The sequence below is a fragment of the Salmo salar genome, chromosome ssa22 (assembly GCF_905237065.1).
Source record: "Salmo salar chromosome ssa22, Ssal_v3.1, whole genome shotgun sequence".
NCBI classification, from domain to species: Eukaryota; Metazoa; Chordata; class Actinopteri; order Salmoniformes; family Salmonidae; genus Salmo; species Salmo salar.
The window spans coordinates 54,193,314-54,206,288 of NC_059463.1; the positions used below are offsets into that span (position 1 = coordinate 54,193,314).

The 12,975-nt window shown below is 43.2% G+C and overlaps 1 protein-coding gene across 1 annotated transcript in view; it reads left to right on the plus strand.

Annotated features, from left to right (window-relative positions):
- slc6a6b (solute carrier family 6 member 6b) overlaps nucleotides 1-12,975 on the plus strand; it is a 37,316-nt gene that overhangs the window by 8,503 nt on the left and 15,838 nt on the right. The window contains 3 exon segments of the mRNA NM_001139800.1: nucleotides 6,409-6,638; nucleotides 8,453-8,587; nucleotides 11,354-11,588. Of these exon segments, the coding sequence (NP_001133272.1) occupies nucleotides 6,410-6,638; nucleotides 8,453-8,587; nucleotides 11,354-11,588 (599 nt within the window). The 5' untranslated portion in view covers nucleotide 6,409.

The window sequence follows — 12,975 nt, forward strand, 5'->3', positions numbered from 1 at the left end:
CACGGTGACAGGTGATATACTAATACAAATAAAGAAGCTGGCCAGAGTCACGGTGACAGGTGATATACTAATACAAATAAAGAAGCTGGCCAGAGTCACGGTGACAGGTGATATACTAATACAAATAAAGAAGCTGGCCAGAGTCACGGTGACAGGTGAAACACTAATACAAATAAAGAAGCTGGCCAGAGTCACGGTGACAGTTGATATACTACTACAAATAAAGAAGCTGGCCAGAGTCACGGTGACAGGTGATATACTAATACAAATAAAGAAGCTGGCCAGAGTCACGGTGACAGGTGATATACTAATACAAATAAAGAAGCTGGCCAGAGTCACGGTGACAGGTGATATACTAATACAAATAAAGAAGCTGGCCAGAGTCACGGTGACAGGTGATATACTAATACAAATAAAGAAGCTGGCCAGAGTCACGGTGACAGGTGATATACTAATACAAATAAAGAAGCTGGCCAGAGTCACGGTGACAGGTGATATACTACTACAAATAAAGAAGCTGGCCAGAGTCACGGTGACAGGTGATATACTAATACAAATAAAGAAGCTGGCCAGAGTCACGGTGACAGGTGATATACTAATACAAATAAAGAAGCTGGCCAGAGTCACGGTGACAGGTGATATACTAATACAAATAAAGAAGCTGGCCAGAGTCACGGTGACAGGTGATATACTAATACAAATAAAGAAGCTGGCCAGAGTCACGGTGACAGGTGATATACTAATACAAATAAAGAAGCTGGCCAGAGTCACGGTGACAGGTGATATACTAATACAAATAAAGAAGCTGGCCAGAGTCACGGTGACAGGTGATATACTACTACAAATAAAGAAGCTGGCCAGAGTCACGGTGACAGGTGATATACTAATACAAATAAAGAAGCTGGCCAGAGTCACGGTGACAGGTGATATACTAATACAAATAAAGAAGCTGGCCAGAGTCACGGTGACAGGTGATATACTAATACAAATAAAGAAGCTGGCCAGAGTCACGGTGACAGGTGATATACTAATACAAATAAAGAAGCTGGCCAGAGTCACGGTGACAGGTGATATACTAATACAAATAAAGAAGCTGGCCAGAGTCACGGTGACAGGTGATATACTACTACAAATAAAGAAGCTGGCCAGAGTCACGGTGACAGGTGATATACTAATACAAATAAAGAAGCTGGCCAGAGTCACGGTGACAGGTGATATACTAATACAAATAAAGAAGCTGGCCAGAGTCACGGTGACAGGTGATATACTAATACAAATAAAGAAGCTGGCCAGAGTCACGGTGACAGGTGATATACTAATACAAATAAAGAAGCTGGCCAGAGTCACGGTGACAGGTGATATACTAATACAAATAAAGAAGCTGGCCAGAGTCACGGTGACAGGTGATATACTACTACAAATAAAGAAGCTGGCCAGAGTCACGGTGACAGGTGATATACTAATACAAATAAAGAAGCTGGCCAGAGTCACGGTGACAGGTGATATACTAATACAAATAAAGAAGCTGGCCAGAGTCACGGTGACAGGTGATATACTAATACAAATAAAGAAGCTGGCCAGAGTCACGGTGACAGGTGATATACTAATACAAATAAAGAAGCTGGCCAGAGTCACGGTGACAGGTGATATACTACTACAAATAAAGAAGCTGGCCAGAGTCACGGTGACAGGTGAAACACTAATAAAAAGCACATAACCTGGTTCAAGCATTCATGACATCACACGGAAGAAGGCACAGTGACGCTGAAACGTTGTTGTTTTACCCAATAAATAACTGGTTTTGGTCGTTTTTTTCTATATACAGTTATAACAGTTGTTAAACAGTATGTGTTGGTACATGTGTAACTTTATACACGATGTAGTTCTAAATATTTGAGAATTAAAGTAGAATAGATAGTTGATTATTTTCTTTGACATTATTGATTTAATCCAAATGTCTTTGTTAGTGTTAGGAACACAGCTGTACAAGGTTATGTCTTGGTTTGGTCTGCCTCTCTTCCTGTTATGTGGCTGTTTGAAGGTTATTAAGTGGAGGTACTTACTCCATTTTTTAAAATATCCTTGTAAACTTTATCGACAAACAGCTTTATCGACAGATGTCTCTCAAAGGCTATTTAGAGTGCGGAGAGCAGGTGGAGAAAGAAAGAGACAGACAGAGAGAGCGAAGGAGAGGGAGAGAGAGTGGTTGATGTCTGGGGTCCGCTCACCAACCAAGCATTCACAAAATGGGAGAAAAACCTAATTGAAACTCTTCATGCAGAATTCTGCAAAAACATCCTCGGTGTACAACGTAAAACGCCAAATAATGCATGCAGAGCAGAATTAGGCCGATACCCGCTAATTATGAAAATCCAGAAAAGAGCCATTAAATTCTACAACCACCTAAATGGAAGCGATTCCCAAACCTTCCATAACAAAGCCATTACCTACAGAGAGAAGAACCTGGAGAAGAGCCCCCTAAGCAAGCTGGTCCTGGGGCTCTGTTCACAAACACAAACAGAGCCCACAGAGCCCCAGGACAGCAACACAATTAGACCCAACCAAATCATGAGAAAACAAAAAGATAATTACTTGACACATTGGAAATAATTTACCAAAAACAGAGCAAACTAGAATGCTATTTGTCCCTAAACAGAGAGTACACAGTGGCAGAATACCTGACCACTGTGACTGACCTAAAATTAAGGAAAGCTTTGACTATGTACAGACTCAGTGAGCATAGCCTTGCTATTGAGAAAGACAGCCATAGTCAGACCTGGCCCTCAAGGCTATGTGTACACTGCCCATAAAATGAGGTGGAAACTGAGCTACTGTACAGTTTAAATACTGTGTAGCCTACTGTACAGTTTAAATACTGTGTAGCCTACTGTACAGTTTAAATACTGTGTAGACTACTGTACAGTTTAAATACTGTGTAGACTACTGTACAGTTTAAATACTGTGTAGCCTACTGTACAGTTTAAATACTGTGTAGTCTACTGTACAGTTTAAATACTGTGTAGACTACTGTACAGTTTAAATACTGTGTAGCCTACTAGACTACTATACAGTTTAAATACTGTGTAGACTACTGTACAGTTTAAATACTGTGTAGCCTACTGTACAGTTTAAATACTGTGTAGACTACTGTACAGTTTAAATACTGTGTAGCCTACTGTACAGTTTAAATACTGTGTAGACTACTGTACAGTTTAAATACTGTGTAGCCTACTGTACAGTTTAAATACTGTGTAGACTACTGTACAGTTTAAATACTGTGTAGACTACTGTACAGTTTAAATACTGTGTAGCCTACTGTACAGTTTAAATACTGTGTAGACTACTGTACAGTTTAAATACTGTGTAGCCTACTAGACTACTATACAGTTTAAATACTGTGTAGACTACTGTACAGTTTAAATACTGTGTAGACTACTGTACAGTTTAAATACTGTGTAGCCTACTGTACAGTTTAAATACTGTGTAGCCTACTGTACAGTGTGTACAGTGTAAATAATGTGTATGTTTCCTTTTGGACGGAGATTCAATATCTGTTTACATTTCAACATACACTAGTCCTATTAGGAAGTACATAGAGGACACAGAGAGAGTAGAGAGAGACATTGACAAATGGAAACTGCTTTAGAGAGCCTCGTTCAGAGCGAGGGCTCGGGGTATCAAGTGTACACCACTGTGGATCGAGTGTTACATCTTGGCTTCTCACCTCTGTGAGTCCTCCATCCCTCATAACCCTCGGCTCGTAATGTCCACAGTAGTTTTTGTGATGTGTGTAAAGTTTGCTTTTGACTTGGCTGGCCTAACCAGTTGTACATAGTGACAGAGCAATTTTATGATTTTTGAAACATTTATGTTTTTTCCAGGCAGATCAAATTAAGAACAAATTCTTATTTACAATGACTGCCTAGCAAGAGGCAAGAGGCAATACAGTTCAATTCTGATGTGCTAAATATCATGATTATGTAGGCCTATATGCTATCACACATACTTCAATGCTTTATTAAACCAAGCATTTCCCCTCATATTTATTTTGTGAATTACAAAAACATTAGTAAAGTATTATAGACATGGGATAATTGATTGATGCATCTACTGTAAGTTCAGTTACTCTGTACCAGGGTTGGAAAATGAGAACAGGATATCCAAGCCATCAATTATATGCCCCTCTAGGAATTTGTGTTGAGATGACTGTATGAAGTGTGTATGTGAATTATAGCCATGGGGTTTGACAGGTTAAATTTACACCCACGCACGCACGCACACACACACACACACACACACACACACACACACACACACACACACACACACACACACACACACACACACACACACACACACACACACACACACACACACACAGACACCCATAGGGTCACCGTTGATAAGTCTGACACCCTGGCCGTGATCCCACTCTCCCAGGGTGTCTCAGGGGGAGTTGGGATATGCAGGAAGTCAATTTCCAATTCACATGTGTACGTGTGTCATAGGACAAATATAAGCATCCACCAAATTATTTTATCACACAGACACACACACAGAAATGATGGGTTAATCAATAATTGATAATTGATTTATTGATGAGATATATATTTACACACACCCACACCTGCTTCATACACACCTTCCTCTGCCTCATCCACACTTTCCTCTGCCTCATCCACACCTTCCTCTGCCTCATCCACACCTTCCTCTGCCTCATCCACACCTTCCTCTGCTTCATACACACCTTCCTCTGCCTCATCCACACCTTCCTCTGCCTCATCCACACCTTCCTCTGCCTCATCCACACCTTCCTCTGCCTCATCCACACCTTCCTCTGCCTCATACACACCTTCCTCTGCCTCATCCACACCTTCCTCTGCCTCATCCACACCTTCCTCTGCTTCATACACACCTTCCTCTGCCTCATCCACACCTTCCTCTGCCTCATCCACACCTTCCTCTGCCTCATCCACACCTTCCTCTGCCTCATCCACACCTTCCTCTGCCTCATACACACCTTCCTCTGCCTCATCCACACCTTCCTCTGCCTCATCCACACCTTCCTCTGCTTCATACACACCTTCCTCTGCCTCATCCACACCTTCCTCTGCCTCATCCACACCTTCCTCTGCCTCATACACACCTTCCTCTACCTCATCCACACTTTCCTCTACCTCATACACACCTTCCTCTACCTCATCCACACCTTCCTCTGCCTCATCCACACCTTCCTCTGCCTCATCCACACCTTCCTCTGCCTCATCCACACCTTCCTCTGCCTCATACACACCTTCCTCTACCTCATCCACACTTTCCTCTGCCTCATACACACCTTCCTCTACCTCATACACACCTTCCTCTGCCTCATCCAAACCTTCCTCGGCCTCATACACACCTTCCTCTGCTTTACCCACACCTTCCTCTGCCTCATCCACACCTTCCTCATCCACACCTTCCTCTGCCTCATTCACACCTTCCTCTGCCTCATACACACCTTTCTGTGCTTCATTCACACCTTCCCCTGCCTCGTACACACCTTCCTCTGCCTCATCCACACCTTCCTCATCCACACCTTTCTCTGCCTCATACACACCTTTCTCTGCTTTATCCACACCTTCCTCTGCCTCATACATACGTTCCTCTGCCTCATACACACACACACCTTCCTCTGCCTCATACACACCCACACCTTCCTCTGCCACATGCACACCTTCCTCTGCCTCTTCCACACCTGACTCATCCACACCTTCCTCTGCCTCATCCACACCTTCCTCTGCCTCATACACACCTTCCTCTGCCTCATACACACCTTTTTCTGCCTCATACACACCTTCCTCTGCCTCATACACACCTTCCTCTGCCTCATACACACCTTTTTCTGCCTCATACACACCCACACCTTTTTGTAAGACACTGTATTTCAGTCAGTCTGTGTCCTGCTCTCAACAGCAAATACTTGAGATATTCACTTCAGCTCGTTCCTCAAAGGACAGATCACCGAGCAGCCCAAACTGGGTCGTATTCATTCGCTCACACCATAGAAAATAAGAGTTTCTTATTGGACAAGTTGAGTTAGTCCCTCCCTTTATCTGTCTGTTTTCTTCTGTTTGGTGCCTAATGAATAAGACCCTCATGTCCGTGACTGTGTGAAGAAGTTGTTCAGGCGTCTATGTAGGTCAGTCATTTATACAGATGGACCCCCGTTCACCATGAAGTGTGGTGTTTTTTATTCTTGAACATATTGCAGCAAATTTGGGGGGGAATAAACCCAGGAACCCATAAATCCAATTGACAAGGATGCTAGGAGTTGTGTTAAGGTCATTACGATATCAACTCACCTCAGATGAACTCTATCTAATAATTGACTTCCCCCCCACTCCTTCTCTCTCTCCCTCCCTCCCGCAGCATGGCACAGAAAGAGAAGCTCCAGTGTCTGAAGGACTTCCATAAGGACACGCTGAAGCCTTCCCCAGGGAAGAGCCCGGGCACCCGGCCCGAGGACGAGGCAGAGGGGAAGCCCGTCCAGAGGGAGAAGTGGAACTCCAAGCTTGACTTTATCCTGTCCGTCGCTGGCGGCTTCGTGGGTTTGGGGAACGTCTGGCGTTTCCCATACCTCTGCTATAAGAATGGCGGAGGTGAGTTTCTGTCTCCTATACAGCTACTGACTAGGACATGAATGGTGAAAGGGAATGAAGCCATTCCAATTCCAACTCTGTACTCTAAGATGTTCGGGGTCAATGACGCTATTGCACTGTGACATATTCATGTAAACAGAAGATGCAGAGTGCTGTGTTCAAGGGGGTTATTAATTCAAGTCATGAGAGTGGGTTAGTACAGGTCAACAGCTAGCACCCAGCTAGCACATTATGTTCTGAGAACCATATGTTTCTTAGAGTTTGGTGAGAGCGTGGTTCTATGGTTATTTTGCATACAACCTTCCCACATCTTTCTGGGAATGGTGTAGGATAGTTGCTTGGATTTGGAACATTCGCAGCACATTTAAGGAACTTGACCAAAAAAATGTAATTTTCTTGGTATTTCATTACTTTAACAGAATGTTTCCTAAAAGTTCAAACATGTTTAGATTTAATTTTTAAAAAATCGTCATGTTCTAGGAACGTTCTCCAACTGGTTTGACATTGGGAATGTTCTCACATAGTTCCGAGAACGTTAAGAAACAACGTTCTTCTGTGGGAATTTCAGACCTTCAGCATAACATTTCTACAGGTTTCCTCATGATTCTATATAAAGTAATGTTCACAGTGCATTACGAAAACTTTCCATAAAAAAAACACAAGAAAACATTATCAACGTACTAAGAATGTTATTTAAAAACATATATATTCCGTTCTTAGCATCAACAAAACTCTCTCTATCCTCTATCTTGTTAAGTGTGTTCAGCTGTGTTGGCCACGCCCAGTAATTGGCCACACCTGATCTTATTGAGTGCGTGTTTCCTTTGAAATGGGGTCTGATTGAATAGAGAAAAATTAACAGCTTTGTATGAGTTAAAAAAGCATGGTAGAGCCATCCAACAGAAGATCATAGGTTCGAATCTCATTGATGCCGTGCCACAATAAAAAAATACGTGTTTCCATGATTAAAAATACATGTGTTTCCATGATTAAAAATACATGTGTTTCCAAGATTAAAAATACATGTGTTTCCATTATTAAAAATACATGTGTTTCCATGATTTAAAAATACGTGTTTCCATGATTAAAATACACGTGTTTCCATGATTAAAATACACGTGTTTCCATGATTTAAAAAATACATGTGTTTGCATGTGTCCTATCTGTGCTTGTAGTTAAAAACAGTTAACCTTAGCTAGCAGTGTTATTAAAAGTCTTATTCAAACATTCAGTGAAAGTTTTAAGGAAGTTATTCAAAAACCTTAAAATAACCTATAATTTCCTTCCTCAGAACGTTAATGAAACCTCCCAGGAAAACTTTCAGGGAACCATAGTAAAATGTTCTCAGAACTTCCCTGCAAGCTAAAAATGTACATTCCCAGAACAGGCGAAATGTTCACTTCTTTTCTCAGAACATAAAAAAAAAGTTCAGTTTTACCGGTCAGGAAAATTATGGCTTCGTTCCCAGAACCAATGGGAAACCAAAAACGTACGTTCTCACAACTTCCAAGGAATCAAATGTGCTATCTGGGCAGTCTCTCTGCATGCAACCATGGTTCCTTTACAGCTGCTATCTAGGTCTAGAACATGAAGGTTTTACAGCTTAAAGCCATTCCAATTGACTAACCATTCCATGGTTGACTTACTTGACTAACAAATGAATGTCCTCCATCTCACTCCCTTCTAACATTACTGACGTAAAATGATTTACCGTAGTTACTCTCTTGATTCACACATACTTCATTGGTTTTGACCACATTTGTTTTTCTTGAACCTGACACATTTGTTTATATATTCGTCTTCTCCTCCTCCAGGTGCATTTCTCATCCCGTACTTCATCTTCCTCTTCGGCGGAGGTCTACCTGTGTTTTTCCTGGAGGTGGCCCTCGGACAGTACACCTCCGAGGGTGGAATCACCTGCTGGGAAAAACTTTGCCCCATCTTTACTGGTGAGTACATTTTTAGTTATTATTTAAGGTTTCCCTCACAAAATACGTTTCTACCCTCAAGGTTATTTCCTAGTTAAATAAATATTAAATTAATAAAATCTTTATTTATACAGGTCAGCTAATCAAAAAACAGAATCTTATTTGCAATGACGACCTGGCAAGAGTAGCTAGAAGAGAGGGACATGCTAGGTCAAATCGGGTCAATGACCTTCAGCCGAAATCAAATGAATAGTAAATAATTGTTGCACAGGTCAATCATCTTATTCATACCAGCCCAGGCCAGGAAAGATACCACACATTTCATTACACTGGCTCTGCCTCGCCCACACCGACTCCATGGTAGTCCAACCAACAACTAGCCTTATTTTGATACTGCCTGGTTGCTAGGCACCCTATACTGCAGTTGCATCCTGTTCCCTTTGGACTCCCCTCCTACCTAACTGCCAACTAACTGCAAATCACTGCCAGCTGATATGCCCTGGCTTCATTAGACATTACACACTCTGTACTGAGAGTTGAAGGAAACTGAAAGTGTACTTTACTCATGCCACTCAAACAATGTGCTTTGTCTTACTACCCAGCTATCTTCTGATATTTTCTTAGGGAATGTCGTCGTCCCCCCACACACATACTGAGCCCTTGAGACTCAGCCGTGCCGTGTACATAGTGTGTTGAATTAGAGGTTGCTATGGCACCAGAGCTGGAAAACATCAGAGAGATGCCTATCAATGAGGTCTGACCCAAGAAGGAGAGAGACAAACAGACATCTTATAAACAGAAAAGAAGACAGCGCTAGTAAGCTGTGTATGTATCAGTCTAGATGGTACGCTATAGGCTGACATGCTCTGTCTGTAGACATAGGCTGAGTCTTAATGGAACCCTATAGGCTGAGTCTTAATGGCACCCTATAGGCTGAGTCTTAATGGCACCCTATAGGCTGAGTCTTAATGGCATCCTATAGGCTGAGTCTTAATGGCATCCTATAGGCTGAGTCTTAATGGCACCCTATAGGCTGAGTCTTAATGGCACCCTATAGGCTGAGTCTTAATGGCACCCTATAGGCTGAGTCTTAATGGCATCCTATAGGCTGAGTCTTAATGGCATCCTATAGGCTGAGTCTTAATGGCACCCTTTAGGCTGAGTCTTAATGGCATCCTATAGGCTGAGTCTTAATGGCATCCTATAGGCTGAGTCTTAATGGCATCCTATAGGCTGAGTCTTAATGGCATCCTATAGGCTGAGTCTTAATGGCATCCTATAGGCTGAGTCTTAATGGCATCCTATAGGCTGAGTTTTAATGGCATCCTATAGGCTGAGTCTTAATGGAACCCTATAGGCTGAGTCTTAATGGAACCCTATAGGCTGAGTCTTAATGGCACCCTATTCTCTACATAGTGCACTACTCGACCAGGGCCTGTAGGGTAGTGCACTACTTGACCAGGGCCCTATGGGAATAGGGGAACTGTTTGGGACGCAGACAGGCACTCACCTCCAGCCAAACCAAACCAGGCCAAGCCTCACTCTAACTCTCTCTATTTGTATAATACATTCAGATAAGATGAGACTGGTTGTCAGAAAAACAAGCTGTTACTTTTCAGCCCTGGTGGCTGCCTGCCTGAATGGATTGGTGGGGGCGGCCCAGTTTCATTTTCATTAAAGGGAAGTGACAGAGGGTGACAGTGGGAGAAGAGGAGGGAGGGAGGGAGGCAGGGAGAGACAGTTGGAGGAGGGAGGGTAAGTAACAGTGGGACGAGGGAGGGAGGGAGAGACAGTTGGAGAAGGAATGAGGAAGTAACAGAGGATGACAATGGGACGAGGGAGGGAGGGAGGCAGGGAGAGACAGTTGGAGAAGGAATGAGGAAGTAACAGAGGATGACAATGGGACGAGGGAGGGAGGGAGGCAGGGAGAGACAGTTGGAGAAGGAATGAGGAAGTAACAGAGGATGACAATGGGACGAGGGAGGGAGGGAGGCAGGGAGAGACAGTTGGAGAAGGAATGAGGAAGTAACAGAGGATGACAATGGGACGAGGGAGGGAGGGAGGCAGGGAGAGACAGTTGGAGAAGGAATGAGGAAGTAACAGAGGGATGACAATGGGACGAGGGAGGGAGGGAGGCAGGGAGAGACAGTTGGAGAAGGAATGAGGAAGTAACAGAGGATGACAATGGGACGAGGGAGGGAGGGAGGCAGGGAGAGACAGTTGGAGAAGGAATGAGGAAGTAACAGAGGGTGACAATGGGACGAGGGAGGGAGGGAGGCAGGGAGAGACAGTTGGAGAAGGAATGAGGAAGTAACAGAGGGTGACAATGGGACGAGGGAGGGAGGGAGGCAGGGAGAGACAGTTGGAGAAGGAATGAGGAAGTAACAGAGGGTGACAATGGGACGAGGGAGGGAGGGAGGGACAGTTGGAGGGAGGGGAAGTAACAGAGGGTGACAGTGGGATGAGGGAGGGAGGCAGGGAAAGGATGGAGGGAGAGATAAAGGGAGGGAGGGATGGAGGGAGACATAGTGAGGGAGGGAGAGGATGGAGAGTAGAAGGGAGAGTGGAGGGAAGGGGGAGGTAGAGGAGGGGAGAGGAGAGGAGATTTTCATGTCCTACAGCCAAACGATTACAACAGCATTCAAAACATACACATGTTCATTGCAAAATATAGCTACATTGGATTCCTTTATATCAAATCTCCCTTTGTAAGTGTTTTTGTACAGTATACATTTGTCTCTGATGTCTGGCATGCAAGATTAACATTTATGTGACCTTTCCTCCTAGGTATCGGCTATGCTTCGATTGTGATCGTGTCCCTCCTGAACATCTACTACATAGTGATCCTGGCCTGGGGTTTGTACTACCTGTTCCAGTGCTTCCAGCCGGAGCTGCCCTGGGCCAAGTGTAAGAACCCCTGGAACACAGACCGCTGTGTGGAGGACACCGTACGTAAGAACAAGACTCTGATGCTGGCCGCTAACATCACCAACTTCACCTCGCCCGTCACCGAGTTCTGGGAGTGAGTACAGTAACTTTTAAAAATGTATTTCACTTTTATCTACTGTATACAGGTGACATATATTCATTTGACCCAGTTTAACCACAGCAGGAACATAATCCTGCAGCAACAAGAAATGTGAATTATTATGTGATTATAATTAATGGACATATTTTGTAAGGGGGTTAATACATTTTTTTGTTAGGGCAAATCAAGTCTTACATTTTAAAGTGGACATTACAAACTTTAGGAGCCTTTTTTAAACCTTGAATACACTACAAGTTTGCATTTCCTGCTGTGCGGGGCGATTCTTGCAACAACAGGATCGTCCAATTAAGATACGGCATCTGTACAGAATAGTCTCACTGAGTTCTGGGAGTTAGTACAGCACTGGAATATAGTATAATAATATCTAATAATTATTATGATTATATAAACCAATTTATCAACCAATCCCATACTATAGTTTGGCGCGACTATAGTATGGGATTGGTTGAAGCTAAATTCAGTTTAAATTCAGATATCCCCCTAGAGTCGATTGACGCACCGGTTACATAAAGAAATCCCTATCTAAATGTGTAAGTTTAAACTAGAGATATCTGTTTTTTTGCCATTGGATGCATCTCAATCCATTCGCACTTCCGCATCTGCAGTGAAAGGTGACAGATAATCTGTCTTCTTACGTAAACGTCTGAACGGTTTGACCTATAAACTATTATGCTCTACGACCCCCACAAGTGTCACGGGACTCGTCTGAAGGTAACCGGTACTGGTTTAAAAAACCAAACGGAAGTATGAGGGTAGTTTTGTGACTACCCCCCAAAAAGGGTTAAATATGTGTAAAAAAAATATATATGTTATTAAAAAATAAAAAAAATTATAATTTGGAGTGTTTTTATATCTCCTAGATTAAGGACAGACACTCAAAACCTTGTTTCTTATGATTTTCTTTTTTTATGTCCTTTTTGCCATTTATGAATGTGTTATTCAATGCATTTCTATGGGCTTTAGTAGTAGGCCAAAATCTATATTTTATCATACATTTTTTTTTATACCTAAAGGGGTCTTAAAATTCAAAATCAAATAGCTAAATGATCCATAGTATGACCACCTTAAAACAATTAGTATGAACCTCCCCCATCACAACCGGCTGTGATTGGGAGCCCCATAGGGCCTAGGGCCTAGCGTCGGCCGGGTTAGGGGAGGGTTTGGCTGGGGGGGGGGGGTTTCTTGGCTCATCGTGCTCTAGCAACTCCTTGTGGTGGGCCGGGCACCTGCAGGCTGACCACTGTCATCAGGTGAATGGTTTTTCCTCTGACACTATGGTGCGGCTGGCTTCCGGGTTAAGCGGGCATTTGTTAAGAAGCGCAGTTTGGCGGGTCATGTTTCAGAGGACGCATGACTCAAC